We start from the raw sequence: 19,983 nt of genomic DNA on the forward strand, positions 1-19,983 counted from the left end.
TTAGACGAGACACACAAAAGAGAAAAGTAGAGGAAACGAAGAAAGGGGCCTAACATCAGCTCCCAAATTAACCATCTGAAAAAGAGACAAGATCTTTCACTCTTTGAAGACATCATGGGGTCCATTGTGAAGCGATCTCACTCTGGGGTGTCATTTAAAGATATTTTCTTGCCAAGACTTAGATGTGAAGACTGATGCCACTTTCATGTCCAGATGGTAAATCCTATACTGGAACCAAGCCAAGGTAGCTGACCTTACTACAAAGACTGGCAATCTGGCTCTGTCAGAAAGTAAAAAAAATAAATAAACTGTACTTAAGATATTGCTGGGTTATTGAAGGAACATCTGGGGTGGTGTTCACATTTGAACATGAAAACCAATAAGCCGTTCTATGAGCCAACTGTTTACTTAATGAACAGCAGAGGGATGGATAGTGATTGGGTGTTTGGACAATTCCATTCTGGATAAAAATATAAAAATCCATATAGACAAATTTGTTAGAATTTAAGGCAACTGAAAGGACAGCCTTTAAAAGATGACAGCTCACTCCACTAATGTATCTGTTTTCTCTCAAATCGTCAATACTGAAATCTACATAAGGACTAAAAAGGTCAGCAAATGATGAACACCATTAAAGCAAAATTAGACCACAGGAGACACAGATTTATAACCTACTGGGTGTTTGGCCAGGTGGCAGGGAGGTGGTGTTCGGAGGCCGATTTAACAAATTGGTAGAATTTATTTAGCTGGAATTTTATGCAAATCATACGAAGTTTACAGACTTCCAAGTTTTGTGAATTATGATGTGGGTTAATTTTCTCCTATCTCCAGAGCATTCATGTATTGATCAGATGCCTTATCAGCTCACCAGCAGATGCTCCGTGGTCAAACATTTCGCTTTTAAAATGTCATAATGACAGTTCGACTTTATTTCCTGGAGACGAAATCAATGCCGCTGCCGTAGGGAGGAGCGCAACCTAAACTGAGGTACAAAACGGACACTTCTGTTTACAAATAGTGGCACAAATAGTTTTGCATTTTTTGACCTAACTTTTGATGGATCTTTTGAAATACAGCTGACCAAAGTTTCACCATTTTAAAGAGGTCGGTTAGTAGTGAAGACAAACCTTATCCCTTCAGCAAAGCAGTTATGTTCCTGCAGCAATGATATCAAGTCACTAATAGCCAAATCTAAGTTTAAACTTAAAACATTTAACAAAAGCTTCATCTTTTCAGACCTAATCCTCACATAATGTTTATCAGTTTGACACAGTGTACTTATACTGATATAACACAGATTAATGTCTTAGAACCAGTTTAAGAAAGTTTGCAGCTCTCAGAATATAAATTCAGGAAGGATGGTTTGCTATGTGCAAATAATCCTAGGCCGCGAGGAACAAAGCATTCAGTGAAAAGAAAACTGTAGAAAATGCTAAGATGCTTAAGTCTTAATGTTTGTGACAAAATTCGTGTGATTTGCGGGTTTAGCGTCCGTGGCCGTGTCCTCAAATACTGCTGATCAAAAAAAGATTCAACAGCAGGCTGTGAAAGGGATTATCAGAAAAGTGACTGTTGGGTGGGATTTTGTAAAAACATCACCATTTATTGGGATTGAATGGGAATGAATGAATTTAAGAGACTAAAGTTTTGTAAAGTCTTCATTATCCCCTTACTGAGTGCTAAATGTTTGTGTTTAATCAATAAATGGTCTTGTTTGATTTTGTGTATGCTGTGAACATATAAGGAAATTGACAATAAAGAAATCCATCAGCAAAAAAACAACTGCAGCTGATAAATCATTAGTGAAGGATTTATGTAGGTAACCATTTACACAATGCATAAAAGTCTGCAGGGCATCTGGACCAGAATCCATATAAGATATTCAAACAGTCCATTGGAGGTGGCTGATTGATTAATTAAAGGGTCAAAAACGACACAGGATCGATTTTTTTCCCAACCTGGCAACCCAAAGATAGATAGATGGCTGGATACATGTGTAGATAGATGGATGAAAGGATGAATAGATGATAGATGGATAGATGGATGGAGGAGAGAGATGGAATCATAGGATCTAAAGAATAATAATACATACAATATACAAGGAAATGAAAATACAGGGTAAATATAAGATATATATAAATAAATATGTATATACAACATATAGAACATACAAGGATATAGCAATATTATATAGCCAAATAGGATGTATGGCCGCAGGTTTCCATTTACTTCTGATACATGTTTTGGTGACCTCTCAATAAATATTCAGATTTTATGCCTTCTTCTTTACTGGCTATTTACTGGTTGATATCAGCTCTCAAGAGAGACGTCTACAGTGGCCGTCTCCAAAAGAAAGAGAGTCACATTTCCAAGGATCACACCCATTCTGGATATAGGCACACCTTCAACCTTTCCTTCATAAGTCTGCTGTGCAGTAACCCCCATATTTATTCCCCAGTCCACCGAAACTCGGTAAGCGCATTTGCACTACCATGGATACATTTGTGCCACTGTTTACTGTTTTAAAATGCTGCTATTCCTCACTGTAGCAATTGCATTTATTTGTTTGCTACTGGGTGCTTTTATTGTAAATGTTGTATTTTATTGTGCATAGTTTTTTATCTTTATGCTACTATAGTTTCTATTTTTATTGCTTCCAAATCAAAGAGCAGCCAAACTGTACTTCGTATTGTACTGTACTTATTCAAACGGAGAATAATTACATTCCTGAGAAATAGTTTAGAGCCCGCTGTGTATGTACTGTATCGATCTTCTGACGATGTGCTCACTGTGGGTTGGATCCAGTTAACACATTGTGTTTTAGAGCTCCATGCACTACCCCCTAAGAAACCTTCAGTCTCCGTGATTTGATGCTGAGAAAGCCCCTCTTTGCTCGAGAAGTCCATAACAATCAGCCTTCAGAGTCAGCAATGTTCTGCTGGAAACTTGAGGCACAGCCTTATTTCTAACAGGTGAACAATGGCTGCACGTTGATTTAGTTGAAAGAGCCTCTGATGAGTCAGATCAGAGTTAGAGCTAGAGCTGCAACCATAACATCAACTAATCATTGCTTAGGAGCTCATGTTAAATGTGTTTTAAACTTCTTGTATGTCATTAGTGTACCTACACAGCACTGATTACATTATGGATTTTAATGACTGATTACTGATGCACCATCCAATATGAATGAATGCTGCTTCAGTATAAGGATACAACACAGCTTTTTAAAAAAAAAAATAAATAAAATAATCCCAGGCTGCAAGGAACCAAGTGGTCAGTGAAAAAAAAAATGCTAAGATTCTTCTTAATGTTTGTGACAAGATTCGTGTGGTTTGCGGGCTTAGCGTCCATGGCTGTGTCCTCAAATGCTCCCGATCAAAAAAGATTCAACAGCAGGCTGTGAAAGGGATTATCAGAAAAGTGACTGTTGGGTGGGATTTTGCAAAAACGTCACCATTTATTGGGACTGAATGGGAATGAATTCATTTAAGAGACTAAAGTTTCTTCATTACCCCCTTACTAGTGCTAAATGTTTGTATTTAATCGATAAATGGTCTTGAGTGTCTAAATTTATAATAAACCATCAGCAAAAAACAACTGCAGCTGATGTTGATAAATCATTAGTGAAGGATTTATGTAGTTAACCACTTACACAATGGACAAAACAAAAGTCTGCAGGGCATCTGGGCCAAAATCCATTTAAGATATTTAAACAGTCCATTGGAGGCTGCTGCTTGATTAATTAAAGTGTTGCTAAGTGATTAAACCACTGGTTTGATAATAGCATGAATTCATTGATTGTCTAAATTTATAATAAGGATTTCTGTAGTAAAGTAAAGTAAAGATGGTCAGTGCCACTAATCTGATCAGTCTGATTGAAACATTTAACATATTGAAAAGTTTCTCAGTCTTCAAATATTGTAATTATTTTCAGGTTAACATGAAAATACTATTTCTCGTTTAAATTATTTCTGAATTCACAAAGAATTTATTCTCCATTGCTTGTTCTGTTGGATGCAAATTTGCGCAAAGATGTGAGACGTAGAAAGAAATGGTTGCTGGAGTTATCGGATAGAACCCTAGCTGGGACAAATGAACATAATACAACCTGAAATGAATTCAGATACTGTCAAAAATAACAAAGCAAAGTATTCCTAAATACTAATACATTTGAAATTAAATTATATTAAATTGCATTGATGGGCCTTTTATTTGTCCTGCTTTAATCTAACATCTCTACTAATTTGGTTGTAGCAGCTGCCTCTGAAATTTAATAAGTCTCTGATATCAGCAACCTGTTTCACCCTAATTTGAGTACCAATACCAAAGTGTAAAAAATATTAACAGAGTTAAAGCAGTTTAACACAAAATACCTATCATTAAATGTCTACTGGCTGCTTTTGTTCAGATAAATTTGTATCAGAAAACAACTATCAAGCCTTTTAATGTGCTGCGTGTGAACAGTGTCGGCATCGATTACTGCAGTTGTTGCATCACTTGTTGCGTTCCTGCGCCGAGGGAGTTCCCAACTGGAGGATCAATAATGTAATTATAATGCTCATGCAGTAATGACAGCCAGTGACAGTTGTGGTCATTATGATTAGCAAAGTGAGCGTGTCATGGGGTTTCCATTGGCAGACAGCAGGGATTAGAGGATTATCCCTCCCTCTGTCTCTGACCATCTCTCCATCACTCTCGCTCTGTGGATTAGTTTTATCTACAAGGAAATCAGGGCTTTACTCTTGTTTGACAGGACTACAACTCCCACAGTCACACATCAGCACTACACATCTGCACACAGTCTACCGTGGTATTGACTTAAAACAGAGAGGGCAGAGATAAAGCGGGGTAATCTGGATTTCCGCAGGAATTATTTTGTTTAAAATATGTTCTTATCACTCAGGGAACAATATGAATCCTCTGACTTTCTTTGTGCTTGACATTAACAGGTGCTCTGGGCCTATGGGCTCCATTCCAGCAGCAGAGGAAGATCCAGCTGTACATATCTATCTAACACCTTTTGGAGATGGATAGTAATACCAATCACCACGCTCAAACTTGCTGTGCAACTGAGATCTGGCAGATAATTTGCAACAACAGTGGAAGCAGGGCCAGATTAGCTGCAAAAAAATGACACCAAGGTTATGAACCTGGCAATTCACTTGCTTTACACTTATTACAAACACACTGACTATGTTATATATTCTCAGGCAAAGTCAGATATTTGCAGACTAAAGAAATTAGTCTGTATTCTTTATCTTTTCTGTTAAATTATTTAGCATTTTTTTTAATTTTTTTGGTGATTGCAATTGTGTTTCCTGTTGTTCGTTTCACTTTATCCTGTTATCCCATCAGCCTTTGTGAATTTAAAACCCTGTCTTTACCCTTGTCTCTTGTCACGCCGTCTGTTGATTATCTGCAGGTTCTTCTCCTGTTCTTGTCCGAATTGCCAGATTCTTTGCTTCCCTCTTTGGATTACGCTGTTTCTCTTTTGGTTGGAATGCACCTTTTGTTAGATTTCGTGTTTTTTGGATGTTATCTGCTCACCTCCGCAGCACCTCTTTTCTTTATTTTTCCTTGTTAAATTGATTTTCTTGTTCACCCCACCTTTCCACAAGTGTGTCTTGCATTTGCATTCCTCCCTTTCCCTGTTACATCTTTAAAAAATAGTGTTTATGCAAATAAATAGTGGCTTAAAAACATGCATACAGTAGCTGTGTGTTATTTTCATGAAATAAAGTCACCATTTTGCAAACACTTGCATAGTAGGGAACCTTTTTCAGACATTAGTGGTAGATATTCAAAAGATTCTTGGCTGAGGTTTTGCATTTATAAATATAACAGTTATTGCAGATAAGGGTTTATATACTGAGATATTTATGATTTACTGATAAAAAAAAGTTGAAAGAGTTGAAATGCTGTCTGATATTTTCATTGTGTGACAGCTTTTTGCGCGCTTGAACAAATCCCCCAAGAGTTTTTGTAGTTTCTTCAAAAAAATTCATAGTGACAGATTTCATTTTTATTTTATGCAAAAAAAAAAAAAAAAAATTATGCATGTTTGCTTAACACAGGCTCAAGAAGAGGTGGAAGACCTCTAGCAGGGCTTTCTGTGTGCTTTGTAGCTCCTGTTTATCATATCCACTAAAGTGTCAGCTCTGTTGCTTCAGGGAGACTTGTTTATCTTTGGCTGTGTCTGCGTGTCTTTATGTCCCGCTCCATAAATGTGTCTATAAATTAGAATTACTCGGTGCATGCGAAGTCCTTAAATGTTTACTGCAAGTTGAAGGCAGCCTGCATTTGACTTGACCTTTCCTGTGCAGTATATCTGTGTTGTACTAAAGCTGAAGCTAAACACATCTGATTAGTCCCAGTGCACATATAAAATCCCATTTGTGCTTATCTGTTTGAATATTAACGGGTCAGTACAGGGAAATCTGCAAGAACACCACCAGGGGTCCCTATATCTCCATATAGCTACCCTTTGGATGTTCTCCTTCATGTTGTTGTTTTTTTTTCTTGCCAACATTGAGGACTTTAATTCTTTTAAAACCATCACATCTTTCAATTGCACCACTTTTTTTTCCTCCTAGAAATCTTCTATATTTGTGGTTTAATTTCTGGTTTACATTTGAATGTGTTCATCCAATGCTGTTACAGCAATGACAAGATGCTTCTTTCAGTGCTTAAAGCTCCTTTTGTAAGTCTTTTATCCTCTATAGTTTATTCTGTAATTTTATATATCATAGTTCTGCTGACTTGCTGGTTTGGCCTGCCAGTTCAGGAAGCAATGGACAAAGAATGACAAAGAATGGGCCTTGGTTTATTTGTTAATATTTGCTGGTCGTTATGTTGGGGCTGGGCTGCTGTCTCACCTGCTTCTCATCATCCAATCAAGTTATACGGTACTTAAAGGAGCCTATCCCAGCTATCATCGCGTGAGAGGTGGGGTACACCCTGAACAGGTCTCCAGTCTATCACAGGGCTAACACAGAGAGACAGACGATCATTCACACTCAAGCCTTTTTCTTTTTTTTTTTCACTAATTTTGTCCTTGTTTGTCGACATTATGGCTATATTCTCAAACTGTCATGTAACATCTTCAGCTATATGTTGTATTTGTATCATCATCACATGATGTACGCTTTAGTCAGATGTATGTATCTATGACAGATGTATGTTTATCTTGTTCCTCCTGCAGTTCTCTTCTCTCTTTTCTGTCTCTACCCTGGCTGGCCTTAGGCAGATGGGTCCCGCCATATGAGCTGGGTTCTGCTCAAGGTTTCTTCCTGTTAAAAGGGAGTTTTTCCTTGACACTGTCACCTTCAGGTTTGTTATGGGGGTTTCAGGCTGGGTTACAGACCGGATGTTGTAAAGCATCTTGAGACAATTTGTATTGTTATTGACACTACATAAATAAAATTGAATTGAACTGCACCATAGACTGTATAAAAGATGGACGACAAGACAGCTGCTCAAAAGTGTAGCTAGAGCAAGTAGAGAGCTGCACCAGGGAAATTAGTTGCACCAGTCTCTGGTCATTAACAGAAACAAGTCAAGCAAGTTTCCAATGGATTATACCCACAGAGTTTCCTATTTAAACCTCAAACTTTTCACCAGTCCCTTAGAACTGAAGAAGCTTCTCGGATCGTCTTCTCAAAAAACTCTGTAAGTCCAGTTGCTTTTTTAAATGGATAATTTAAATATAACAAAGCAGGTAGAGCTCCCCCTGGTGTTTGGCTGCAGTATAGGTCATAAGCTCCACCCCTTCCATGTTAGTGGATGGGACTTGGGCAAAACTAAAACACTAATACACATCAGATAATTTATTTTTCATGGAGAGTTTGTCATTTTAGATAGTTATTGTAATGTTGGACTGTGAGAGTAGGGTTTGTTTTTTAAAAAAAGTGTAGTGTATAACATTTCTTTGTAACTGGTGCAGGAAGATGAGTGCAGTATTAACTAAATGCAAATGCGAGTGAGTCTAGAGGAAATATGGGAAGGCCATCAGTATCACAGTTACACATGTTTCAACTCTTGGACAGTACTGCTCAGACTCTGGCTCCAAACTCGCAAGGTGGCACCCCCTGTATCTCTGGAATTCTAACCTCAGTTAAGGCAAATTTGTTGCTTTTCATGTAAAAGACACAAAAAAGTATCCGTGAAACTGTCAGTGGAGCCCTTTTTGTTTCTGTATGAGTATTTACATGTTTCCTGTAAAAACTAGAAAGCTAGGAGTCCAACATCTCTGCTCTGATTTGGTCAGCACTGAATCTTTGAGCTGGCACTGCCTATATGGTCACAGAGCCACACCCAGCCCTGCTACTGGTGAAGAAGAAAGGCATGAGGGAAGGATATACAAAAAATGAGAATAATTTTTTATTAGAGACAAAATGACACGCCCCTTGGTGCAGGATGAGTCATCAGCATTTTTCAGTTAATAAAATCTTAAATATCTTCAGAAATTCCTACAAAAAAGTTTTTTTTATTTAATAATTAAGGGCCAGATACTAAAATATACAGTAGGTTACATACAGAGAAAGACATCTCATTTGATTTCATGATGCCATTAAACTACCAAAGTGAAAATGAACATTAGTCAGCATTTATAAAGATTTCAGCATGATTCTTGCTGCATATAATGCAGGAGACACACTCGTAAACAGCTATTTTCGAAATAGTTCATTGTTTTTCTTGTTTTTGGTCCATAAATGGGCAGTCATGACCTTAAGACTGATGTATTTATGTGTTGCCATTAGTCAGGAAATGTTTCCACTCTTCAAATTTAATAGCTGTAACAGATTTTAAAGTCTGTGTAAAACTTGTGGCAAGTGTTTAAAATTGTAGATCAAATCTGTAGACTCCCCACCCTTCAGCCCATTTCACCACGGCTGAACTTTCTTGTCAGAAACAAGCTTTCCATGAGGCTCTGTGGCTCCGGGCGGCAGCAGGGCCAGATAGACTGGAGTGATGGCGCCCTCATCTGGTGTCTTGGGGGCTTTGTCACCAGCCATGTCGGTGCGCACCCATCCTGGACAGCAGGCGTTCAGCAAGATCTATACATAAAAACAAACATTTCTGTTAGCTACATGTATGAGGCTTTACTAACACAACATTTGAAGACATTATATTTCAGTTACCCCGTCATTCGGTCTTTCCTTGGACAGACACCGAGCCTGAATCATGGACAGGGTCTGAGGACACAAAATTAATCAGAATGTGGCATTAGAGAAGCATTTCATTCAGAGATTATCACATTTTTAGGGTTTAGAGGTTGATTTGAATCATCTCATTTGACGTTCCCTCCGTTGTTTCACACATTTTAACCTTAACATTTACAAACTTGCGGACAAACTGATCAGTCATACCGTCAGTCCAGTTTTAGACAGTCCATATGCTGTGTCGGGCCAGCCGCCATTCTTGTGCTCTCCTTTCTTGGCCTCGTCAACAAACCGCTGCATCAGTCCCACCAGCTCGTCCTCTGTGATGTCCTCGCTGCGGAAGCGCTGCTGGAGGGCCGGGCTGCACTTGTTTAAACTCATGGAGCCGAGAAGGCTGGAGACGTTCACCACACGACCTAAAACACACACAAAGGATGTCTGGAGCTATTACTATGTGTTTGTGTGTCTCTCAGTGAAGGTCAGGCAAGTTTGTCATCTATCAACAAGGTCACAAATACAGCTAAACGCGACTTGGTTATGTGTGTTTTGTCGGTAACCTCAGATATTTGATCACCAAAATGGATCCAGGTCTGCATTCGTACCTCCAGCTTTGATGAGCGGCAGGAAGTGAGTCAACATGTCTCTGGTGGCGAAGAAGTTTGTCTTGAGGGTCAACTCCGCCTGGACACCAAATGGAGTCGTGTCTGCCTCTGCAGAGTAAGAGTTCAGGGAAGTTGTTCAGGCTTCCAGGCTAGAACTTAGCTATAATGTAATGTTCTTTACATCATCGCAACATATTATTTGAAGGATGATTCTACCTTTGAATGCGATCCCGGCGTTATTGATGAGGACGTCCACTCCTCCATACTTCTCTTTGAAGTAAGCTGCAGCCGTCTTGATGCTGTTCATGTCGTCGATGTCCAGCTGGTGAAACATGGCCTTCTGTCCCTCTGAGGACAGAGACTGCACTGCTTCCTGACCACGGCCGCTGCAGCAGGAGCAAAAAAAAAAAACAATGTTTTCATTCACTTTAACTTTATGGACTGAATATGCAGATCTGCTGGTTGAACTAATGGGCTTCAGTTAGAGCTTGATCAATGTGCATTTTGATTCTAAAGACCATCTTCGTTCTCTATGGTACTGCTATATGGATACATGAATAATCTCCCAACGTTATTCCACCTCACATTCCTCTTTGTGTGTTTTTTGTCTGTGGCTTGTCTAACTGGTTTGATGTGGAAGAAGGCAAAAAGTCACGGCAAAAGGGCTTCCACTCTGACCACACCCACGTCTATCACAACTATGACGAGGCAGATTTTTGCATTTCAGACCCTTAATAGCATAAGAAATGTATTTTTGTCATTTTAACTTGCAGTGGTTCAGAACTACCATGAAGATACACTATATTACCAAAAGTATTCGCTCACCTGCCTTTACTCATTCTATGAACTGAAGTGCCATCCCATTCCTAACTCATAGAATTCAATATGATGTCGGTCCACCTTTTGCAGCTATTACAGCTTCAACTCTTCTGGGAAGACTGTCCACAAGGTTGAGGAGAGTGTTTATAGGAATTTTTGACCATTCTTCCAAAAGCGCATTGGTGAGGTCACACACTGATGTTGGTCGAGAAGGCCTGGCTCTCAGTCTCCGCTCTAATTCATCCCAAAGGTGTTCTATCGGGTTCAGGTCAGGACTCTGTGCAGGCCAGTCAAGTTCATCCACACCAGACTCTGTCATCCACGTCTTTATGGACCTTGCTTTGTGCACTGGTGCACAGTCATGTTGGAAGAGGAAGGGGCCCGCTCCAAACTGTTCCCACAAGGTTGGGAGCATGGAATTGTCCAAAATGTTTTGGTATCCTGAAGCATTCAATGTTCCTTTCACTGGAACTAAGGGGCCAAGCCCAGCTCCTGAAAAACAACCCCATACCATAATTCCTCCTCCACCAAATTTCACAGTTGGCACAATGCAATCTGAAATGTACCGTTCTCCTGGCAACCTCCAAACCCAGACTCGTCCATCAGATTGCCAGATGGAAAAGCGTGATTCATCACTCCAGAGAACGCGTCTCCACTGCTCTAGAGGCCAGTGGCGGCGTGCTTTACACCATTGCATCCGACGCCTTGCATTGCACTTGGTGATGTGTGGCTTGGCTGCAGCTGCTCGGCCATGGAAACCCATTCCATGAAGCTCTCTGCGTACTGTACTTGGGCTAATCTGAAGGTCACATGAAGTTTGTAGCTCTGTAGCAATTGACTGTGCAGAAAGTCGGCGACCTCTTTGCACTATGCGCTTCAGCATCCGCTGACCCCTCTCCGTCACTTTACGTGGCCTACCACTTCGTGGCTGAGTTGCTGTTTTTCCCAAACGCTTCCATTTTGTTATAATAGAGCTGACAGTTGACTGTGGAATATTTAGGAGCGAGGAAATTTCACGACTGGATTTGTTGCACAAGTGGCATCCTATGACAGTTCCACGCTGGAATTCACTGAGCTCCTGAGAGCGGCCCATTCTTTCACAAATGTCTTGTTTCACAGTCTGCATGCCTGAGTGCTTGAATTTATACACCTGGGGCCAGGCCAAGTGATTAGAACACCTGATTCTGATCATTTGAATGGGTGAGCGAATACTTTTGGTAATATAGTGTATGAAACCTAGATTACCATGGTATTTATGTTATGTTCCATGTAATGAGCCATAATATTAGAGAAATATGGTGAGGGGGTTTATTTTGGTTTGTTTTAAGATTATCTGGTGGAAGTCAGATTTTTGGCCCTTCAGATTTCATTTCATTAACAAAAGCGTTAAATCTGTGAGTTCAGAACTGACTTTTTAGGGGATTTAAATTATAAGACAATGGATTTTACAAATTGTAGGCTTAGTTATTGTGTTTTCTTTCATAAGACATGGTTTGTTTAGGGCAAAACAGCTTTGTAGCAGGATAAAAGAATGACGATTGAGGGTTTAAAAAGTGAGAAACAAAGCAGAAACATGATATTTGTCTACATCATTTTAGTTGTGTAATGATATTGCAACATGTTTAGGTCTATAAACATCAGTCTGGTCCAGGTGATCTATGGTACGTACGCATCTCTGGCGGTGAGATAAACATCTCCTTGGAACTGCTTGCAGAGGGCTCTGGCGATGGCAAGACCGATACCCTTGTTACCACCTGTTACCACGGCAACCCTGGTTGACATGTCTGCACAAAGAGAGAGAGAGAAAGAGAAAGAGAGAGAGAGAGAGAGAGTAGAGTGTGAGTCAATTATGAAGTCAGCCATGTTGAAATCAGATCAGATTTGCTGTGTCATGGTGATAATTTCAGGGCATATATTTCTCCAAAACATACACGTAACCTAAAATGACAATTTAATCCTAAATAAAGAATTCATCTAGACATCTAGATAATATCAACTGGTTTTACCAGATTTACTCAGCCTGACTGTTATAAAAAGGGAGTGAACTAATCCTATAAGCTAGCCGGCAATTCAAGACGTCAAAATACACGGGAACAGCACACGTACCACGCAGAAATAACATGACCAGATATGGAAACATGATATTAATAATAATAATAGTATTAGTAACAATCATAATAGGTTTATAGAAGATATTCTGTGGCTGAGAAGTAGATCTACGTATTCATTTTGAAAGATTAATTTTCATTTTCACTTGCTGCCCTTATCAAGAAGACTGCTCTAAGCAATCTATAATAGTGTTATCGATTAATAATAATTTAGGATTCACACGTCTTATGAAAGGGCAATTTAACTTATTCCCATATAGATAAAGTCTGTATTTGAAAACTCACACATGATGCCTGTGTGTCAGTAGGTGAAGCATGTTGCCCACGAACCAGAGGTTTAGTGGTTCAAAGCCATAGTGTCCTTGAAACAGAAGACACTGAACCCTGAGTTGCAAATGAATGTGTGAGCTTGTGTGAACGAATGGGTTGATGTGTCAGTGTGACTGTAAAGCACCTGACCATTTACCATGACCCTACAACAAGCATGTTGCATGTATGCCATATCTGGTCCAGACACAACTAGTCAAAACTAAAGCTGAACACAGCTTGTTGTGTGTGTGTATATTGTTTCAAGTTCCACAGAGAGGAAAGAAATAGAATAGAAGATCCTTTATTGTTACTGTATGCATGACACAGCAAAATTGCAAAACATCCATCACAGTGGTGCTCTAAATAGAAAAAAATACAAACATACATGAAGAGAGACAGAAAAACGCTAGGGGAATAATTAATTTTGTCCAAGCGATTATGTTTTTAACAGCTTTCTGATTTTGAACTGAAAGAAATGACTTTTGCCATGTCCAGTACGAAGCTGGCCTAGATGAGGCCCAGAAGTGTACGCAATAATACATCATCATCTTACATCACAGCAACAGTTGCCCTCCCTGAGAGGTTAGTCAGGGTGCTGCCCCTGTGGTGGGACAGCGACCCACTGTTTGCACTGTTTTGTACTGTCTGCACATGCTTGCACATGCACACTTTATGCCCAGTCCCTTGTACTGTACTTAGTCCTATGTCTTCATGTACATCCATGGTCCTGGAGCAACATCCTCTCATCTCACTACTGCGCCCGCTATATGTGGTTGAAATGACAATGAATAGTTTCTACTTCTTCTCTGACTACTTTCATACCATTCTCAGTGCAGCTCTACAACAACTCACCTTTCTGTAACAGATAACTCCATGTTAGTCATGGTAATGGACACTATTGCACCTTACTATCATATTCTTCCTATTCCTATCCTATCTCTATTTCTTGTACATTTGTCTATATACTAATATGCTAATTTGTACATTTTGCTTATCTTTAATCCGTGGTTCTTAAGAGTGTTACTGCTACTGTGACCAAGCAATTTCCCTTGTGGATGAATAAAGTTTATCTAAGTCTAAGTCTAATACCTATTTGACCTTTGATCTTTGAAATCCTGTTTATAGAATATTATTATAGTCTCTATTTTCTAAGAGACTAAACAATACATTCCTCCAGAGCAAAACAAATGTATTGTCAATATACTCATTAATAAATTGGATATTTTCCTGCCAGAAATTTATCACAGTTGGACAATGGCAAAACAAATGTACAACGGTGTTTGGACATTTAGAGCAAAAAAAGAAAAATAAACAATTTTTTTTGCTCGATAGATTTTGTGAATAACTTTGAAGGAGATTTCTTTGACCTTATTTGAGATCGAGTATTAATTATGTAAAAGTCATTCATATAGGATAATGTAGCAATTTGTCTTTTGAACAGAGATCTCTTATAGATATATTATTACCTCAATAACTGTCTCATTAGTAGATAATTTATTTTAGCATTATGTCAGCTATGCATTAACCAGTTAGAAGTAACAGCACAGTCATTCACTGGCTAAACATAGTATCCAGACCACAGACTGTATATGAGGCAAAATACCACGCATATAATGATAACGTTTGAACTAAGTGTAAGGAGTTAACCATTAAAACATACTGCGACTTTTACTATCAGTCGCGTTAATTGATTGCTCTGGACTGCAATTATTCCTCTTAGTAGCGTAGCCTATAGGTTTCTCATTACGCTATCAGCATGTCTGATAAATGGTCTCTTAATGAGATACATTTACATAAATAAACAACTAACTCCGTGATAAGATGACAAAGTTGTGAGTTGTGGTAACACTTACAGGTTTAAATAATAAAAATAGTTTTATATGGTGGCAGCTTTTCGCAGACGAAACTCTCAAACAAATGCGCCTGCAATTCACACTTGTGCGTAATCAAGCTGATAACCAACTAACTGACAGGAAGTGGAACTGGGGATTCTTACTTGATGCTGGTGTTGAGGAGAAGAGTGAAGCAGCAGCAGCGTGGAAGCCGGTCAGAAGAGAACTGAATATACGGAGGAAAGTGAGAGGAAGTTTTGTGCGCAGCTTCGGCGCGCGTAGCCGGAACACCCTTCATGTTTTTTTCCTAGAGTGCAAAAAACTTGTTCAGAAATATTTACTGTTACTCAAACATTTTCTCCTTGAGAACTCCTCCCACTCATTTAGTGGGTGCAGCAAAATACCCTTAGACTACTGCAGCAAGGTCCGACATTAAAACCAGAAATGTATGCAACAGTTCACAGAAAGTCTTAATGTATCCAAATTAAATCTTTGGTGGAAGGGTTGTTAGTAGTATCCAACGCACTAGCTGTCTGTGATATGGATGTTTCTAATTAATAATTTATTCGGTTAATGATTTTAGTGTTGGAGGCTGATTGGTTAGTGTATCCCATGCAGATATAAATAAACAGCTGTTGAAGTGCTCCAGTATTGTGGAAACGTGTGCTCAGTGTTCCCGAGGCACTGTTTTAAGATTAAATGCAATACACTTTATCCCAGATGTGAACTCCTCTAAAAATGAAATGAGGAAATCAGATTCAGAAAACACTGTGAAATCAAATGCGCCTTTCTGCAGAATGTGTGATTTAGTTTGTGGAGTCTGGTGAGTTGGTAACTGTGAGCTCCTTTCAGAGGGTTTCATTGTCTCTCAGTATTTTCCTCTTTATCATCTCTCTCTTTTAGTCCTGTCCCACCCACGGATCTCAGGTGACTTATGTTCTAATCCTGAATCCGTTCCTTAAAAAAACAAACAAAACTAACAAACAAAAAAACCCCCCGCTTTTTCAGGTGAGTTCAAGCATGCAGGGCACTGGAGCAAGTTCTTCTGGTTGTGTGTGGACTGGAATAAGTGAGGCAAAGTTTATCTATTCAGTGAGAGCACCATTGTAAATATAAATCTTTGGTGAATGAATAAACAGTGCTTGCTTTGCATTAGATGACGGCATTCTGCAACATAAAGGACTCGATTTCAACTTCAAGTTTAAACCTGCAGCTTGAAATGCATCTCAGTGCACAGACTTATTCGGACGATATAAATAAAAGATGTGACCCCATGTACTTGCCTTCACATGAGTAGCGTCAGTAGCAGCTCAAGTCTAATTTAAGATCCAGATGTGCGGACATATGTGCATGGTGTGCACATAAACATGTAAGATTTAAGCCTTTCCATCATTTTTACTGCTGAGTTTTTCCAGTTTTTGTCAAATTCATTATTCTGCAAAGGTAGCAATTACTCAGAAGTATGCTGTAAAAGTTTTTTTTTTTGTCTGGTCATGTCTCGGGTCATTAAGCAGCCCCTCCTCTAGTATCAACACAAGCATCGAGACAAGAAGTTGAGGTTCAACACTCGGTTTGGTTCTCCTCAACATGCAGCAGTGACATGTCATTTTATTTTTCATATTTCAAGACATTTAGCTTCAACTAGATATGACAAGTTTACTTATTACTTGCAAAAGCATATAAATGTTGGTGTACAAGAGGCAAAGGGAAACAATTTAGTAATGGAGTTTGGTTTTATTAGGATCACCACTTAATCTAATGCATTTCTCTTAGGAAGGGAAAATTCATTTTGCATGAATATTTTTGGCAAATCAGACACTCAGCTCCCTTCGACCGGTTTCACCACGGCTTGACTTCCTTGTCAGAGACAAATTTTCCATGAGGCTCTGTGGCTCCAGGCGGCAGCAGGGCCAGATAGACCGGAGTGATGGCGCCCTCCTCTGGTGACTTGGGGGCTTTGGAACTGGTCATATCAGTGTGCACCCATCCTGGACAGCAGGCGTTCAGCAAGATCTGAATATATGAAGAAGAAGAAATGCACAACAAAAATGTCTGTCAGTTTCGTGTATGAGGCTTCACTGGAAACAAAACCACCCATTTTACATTATTTCCACACTGTTTTGACTCTTGATGTTTTAAATTACCCCGTCATTCGGTCTCTCCTTGGACAGACGGCGAGCCTGAATCATGGACAGGGTCTGAGGACAAACAAGTACATTTGCAATCACTGTCTATATGAACGTGGCATTAGAGAAGCATTTCATTGAGTTTATTAAATGTTTGGGGCCTGGTTTAGCCCAGTTTATACTTTTCAGAAACCTGAGGTCTGATCAGTCATACCGTCAGTCCAGTTTTAGACACTCCATATGGCGTGTCGGGCCAGCCGCCTTCCTTGTGCTCTCCTTTCTTGGCCTCGTCAACAAACTGCTGCATCAGTCCCACCAGCTCGTCCTCTGTGATGTCCTCGCTGCGGAAGCGCTGCTGGAGGGCCGGGCTGCACTTGTTTAAACTCATGGAGCCGAGAAGGCTGGAGACGTTCACCACACGACCTAAAACACACACGAAGGATGTCTGGAGCTATTACTATGTGTTTGTGTGTCGCTCAGTGAAGGTCAGGCAAGTTTGTCATCTATCAACAAGGTCACAAATACAGCTAAATGCGACTTGGTTATGTGTGTTTTGTCGGTAACCTCAAATATTTCATCACCAAAATTAATCCAGGTCTGCGTTCGTACCTCCAGCTTTGATGAGCGGCAGGAAGTGAGTCAACATGTCTCTGGTGGCGAAGAAGTTTGTCTTGAGGGTCAACTCCGCCTGGACACCAAATGGAGTCGTGTCTGCCTCTGCAGAGTAAGAGTTCAGGGAAGTTGTTCAGGCTTCCAGGCTAGAACTTAGCTATAATGTAATGTTCTTTACATCATCGCAACATATTATTTGAAGGATGATTCTACCTTTGAATGCGATCCCGGCGTTATTGATGAGGACGTCCACTCCTCCATACTTCTCTTTGAAGTAAGTTGCAGCCGTCTTGATGCTGTTCAGGTCGTCGATGTCCAGCTGGTGAAACATGGCCTTCTGTCCCTCTGAGGACAGAGACTGCACTGCTTCCTGACCACGGCCGCTGCAGCAGGAGCAAAAAAAAAAAACAATGTTTTCATTCACTTTAACTTTATGGACTGAATATGCAGATCTGCTGGTTGAACTAATGGGCTTCAGTTAGAGCTTGATCAATGTGCATTTTGATTCTAAAGACCATCTTCGTTCTCTATGGTACTGCTATATGGATACATGAATAATCTCCCAACGTTATTCCACCTCACATTCCTCTTTGTGTGTTTTTTTGCCTGTGACTTGTCTAACTGGTTTGATGTGGAAGAAGGCAAAAAGTCACGGCAAAAGGGCTTCCACTCTGACCACACCCACGTCTATCACAACTATGACGAGGCAGATTTTTGCATTTCAGACCCCGTAAGAAATGTATTTTTTGTCATTTTAACTTGCAGTGGTTCAGAACTACCATGAAGATATGAAACCTAGATTACCATGGTATTTATGTTATATTTTATGTTACATGTAATGAGCCATAGTATTAGAGAAATATGGTCAGGGGGTTTATTTTGGGGGGTATTTTGATTCTGTTTTAAGATTATTTGGTGGAAGTCAGATTTTTGGCCCTTTAAATTTCATTTCATTAACAGAAGCGTTAAATCTGTGAGTTTAGAACTGACTTTTTAGGGGATTTAAATTATAAGACAATGGATTTTACAAATTGTAGGCTTAGTTATTGTGTTTTCTTTCATAAGACATAGTTTGTTTAGGGCAAAACAGCTTTGTAGCAGGATAAAAGAATGACGATTGAGGGTTTAAAAAGTGAGAAACGAAGCAGAAACATGATATTTGTCTACATCATTTTAGTTGTGTAATGATATTGCAACATGTTTAGGTCTATTAACATCAGTCTGGTCCAGGTGAGCTATGGTACGTACGCATCTCTGGCGGTGAGATAAACATCTCCTTGGAACTGCTTGCAGAGGGCTCGGGCGATGGCAAGACCGATACCCTTGTTACCACCTGTTACCACGGCAACCCTGGTTGACATGTCTGCACAAAGAGAGAGAGAGAGAGAGAGAGTAGAGTATGAGTCAATTATGAAGTCAGCCATGTTGAAATCAGATCAGATTTGCTGTGTCATGGTGATAATTTCAGGGCATATATTTCTCCAAAACATACACGTAACCTAAAATGACAATTTAATCCTAAATAAAGAATTCATCTAGACATCTAGATAATATCAACTGGTTTTACCAGATTTACTCAGCCTGACTGTTATAAAAAGGGAGTGAACTAATCCTATAAGCTAGCCGGCAATTCAAGACGTCAAAATACACGGGAACAGCACAAGTACCACGCAGAAATAACATGACCAGATATGGAAACATGATATTAATAATAATAATAGTATTAGTAACAATCATAATAGGTTTATAGAAGATATTCTGTGGCTGAGAAGTAGATCTACGTATTCATTTTGAAAGATTAATTTTCATTTTCACTTGCTGCCCTTTTCAAGAAGACTGCTCTAAGCAATCTATAATAGTGTTATCGATTAATAATAATTTAGGATTCACACGTCTTACGAAAGGGCAATTTAACTTATTCCCATATAGATAAAGTCTGTATTCAAAAACTCACACATGATGCCTGTGTGTCAGTAGGTGAAGCATGTTGCCCACAAACCAGAGGTTTGGTGGTTCAAAGCCATAGTGTCCTTGAAACAGAAGACACTGAACCCTGAGTTGCAAATGAATGTGTGAGCTTGTGTGAACGAATGGGTTGATGTGTCAGTGTGACTGTAAAGCACCTGACCATTTACCATGACCCTACAACAAGCATGTTGCATGTATGCCATATCTGGTCCAGACACAACTAGTCAAAACTAAAGCTGAACCCAGCTTGTTGTGTGTGTGTATATTGTTTCAAGTTCCACAGAGAGGAAAGAAATAGAATAGAAGATCCTTTATTGTTACTGTATGCATGACACAGCAAAATTGCAAAACATCCATCACAGTGGTGCTCTAAAAAGAAAAAAATACAAACATACATAAAGAGAGACAGAAAAACACTAGGGGAATAATTAATTTTGTCCAAGCGA

At 39.4% G+C, this 19,983-nt stretch overlaps 2 protein-coding genes across 2 annotated transcripts; both read right to left on the reverse strand.

Moving 5' to 3' along the window:
* Positions 1-8,405: 8,405 nt before the first annotated feature.
* LOC311500340 (carbonyl reductase [NADPH] 1-like) lies at positions 8,406-12,491 on the reverse strand. The gene is made up of 6 exons (XM_084561682.1): positions 12,252-12,491; positions 9,980-10,149; positions 9,764-9,871; positions 9,369-9,577; positions 9,141-9,194; positions 8,406-9,056 (listed from the first exon to the last, which is right to left on the reverse strand). The coding sequence occupies exons 1-6, from the start codon at positions 12,443-12,445 to the stop codon at positions 8,883-8,885; spliced, it is 909 nt and encodes a 302-aa protein (XP_084417808.1). The 5' UTR covers positions 12,446-12,491; the 3' UTR covers positions 8,406-8,882.
* A 4,062-nt stretch (positions 12,492-16,553) lies between these two features.
* Positions 16,554-18,930, reverse strand: LOC311500339 (carbonyl reductase [NADPH] 1-like; the record flags this gene model as incomplete). The annotated part of the gene is made up of 6 exons (XM_084561681.1): positions 16,554-16,844; positions 16,976-17,029; positions 17,172-17,380; positions 17,567-17,674; positions 17,783-17,952; positions 18,818-18,930. 6 exons carry the CDS (start codon positions 18,928-18,930, stop codon positions 16,671-16,673), a joined length of 828 nt encoding a protein of 275 aa, XP_084417807.1. The 3' UTR covers positions 16,554-16,670.
* Positions 18,931-19,983: the final 1,053 nt, after the last annotated feature.

This window comes from Chelon labrosus (genome assembly GCF_963514085.1).
Source record: "Chelon labrosus genome assembly, chromosome: 15".
In the NCBI taxonomy this organism is placed as follows: domain Eukaryota; kingdom Metazoa; phylum Chordata; class Actinopteri; order Mugiliformes; family Mugilidae; genus Chelon; species Chelon labrosus.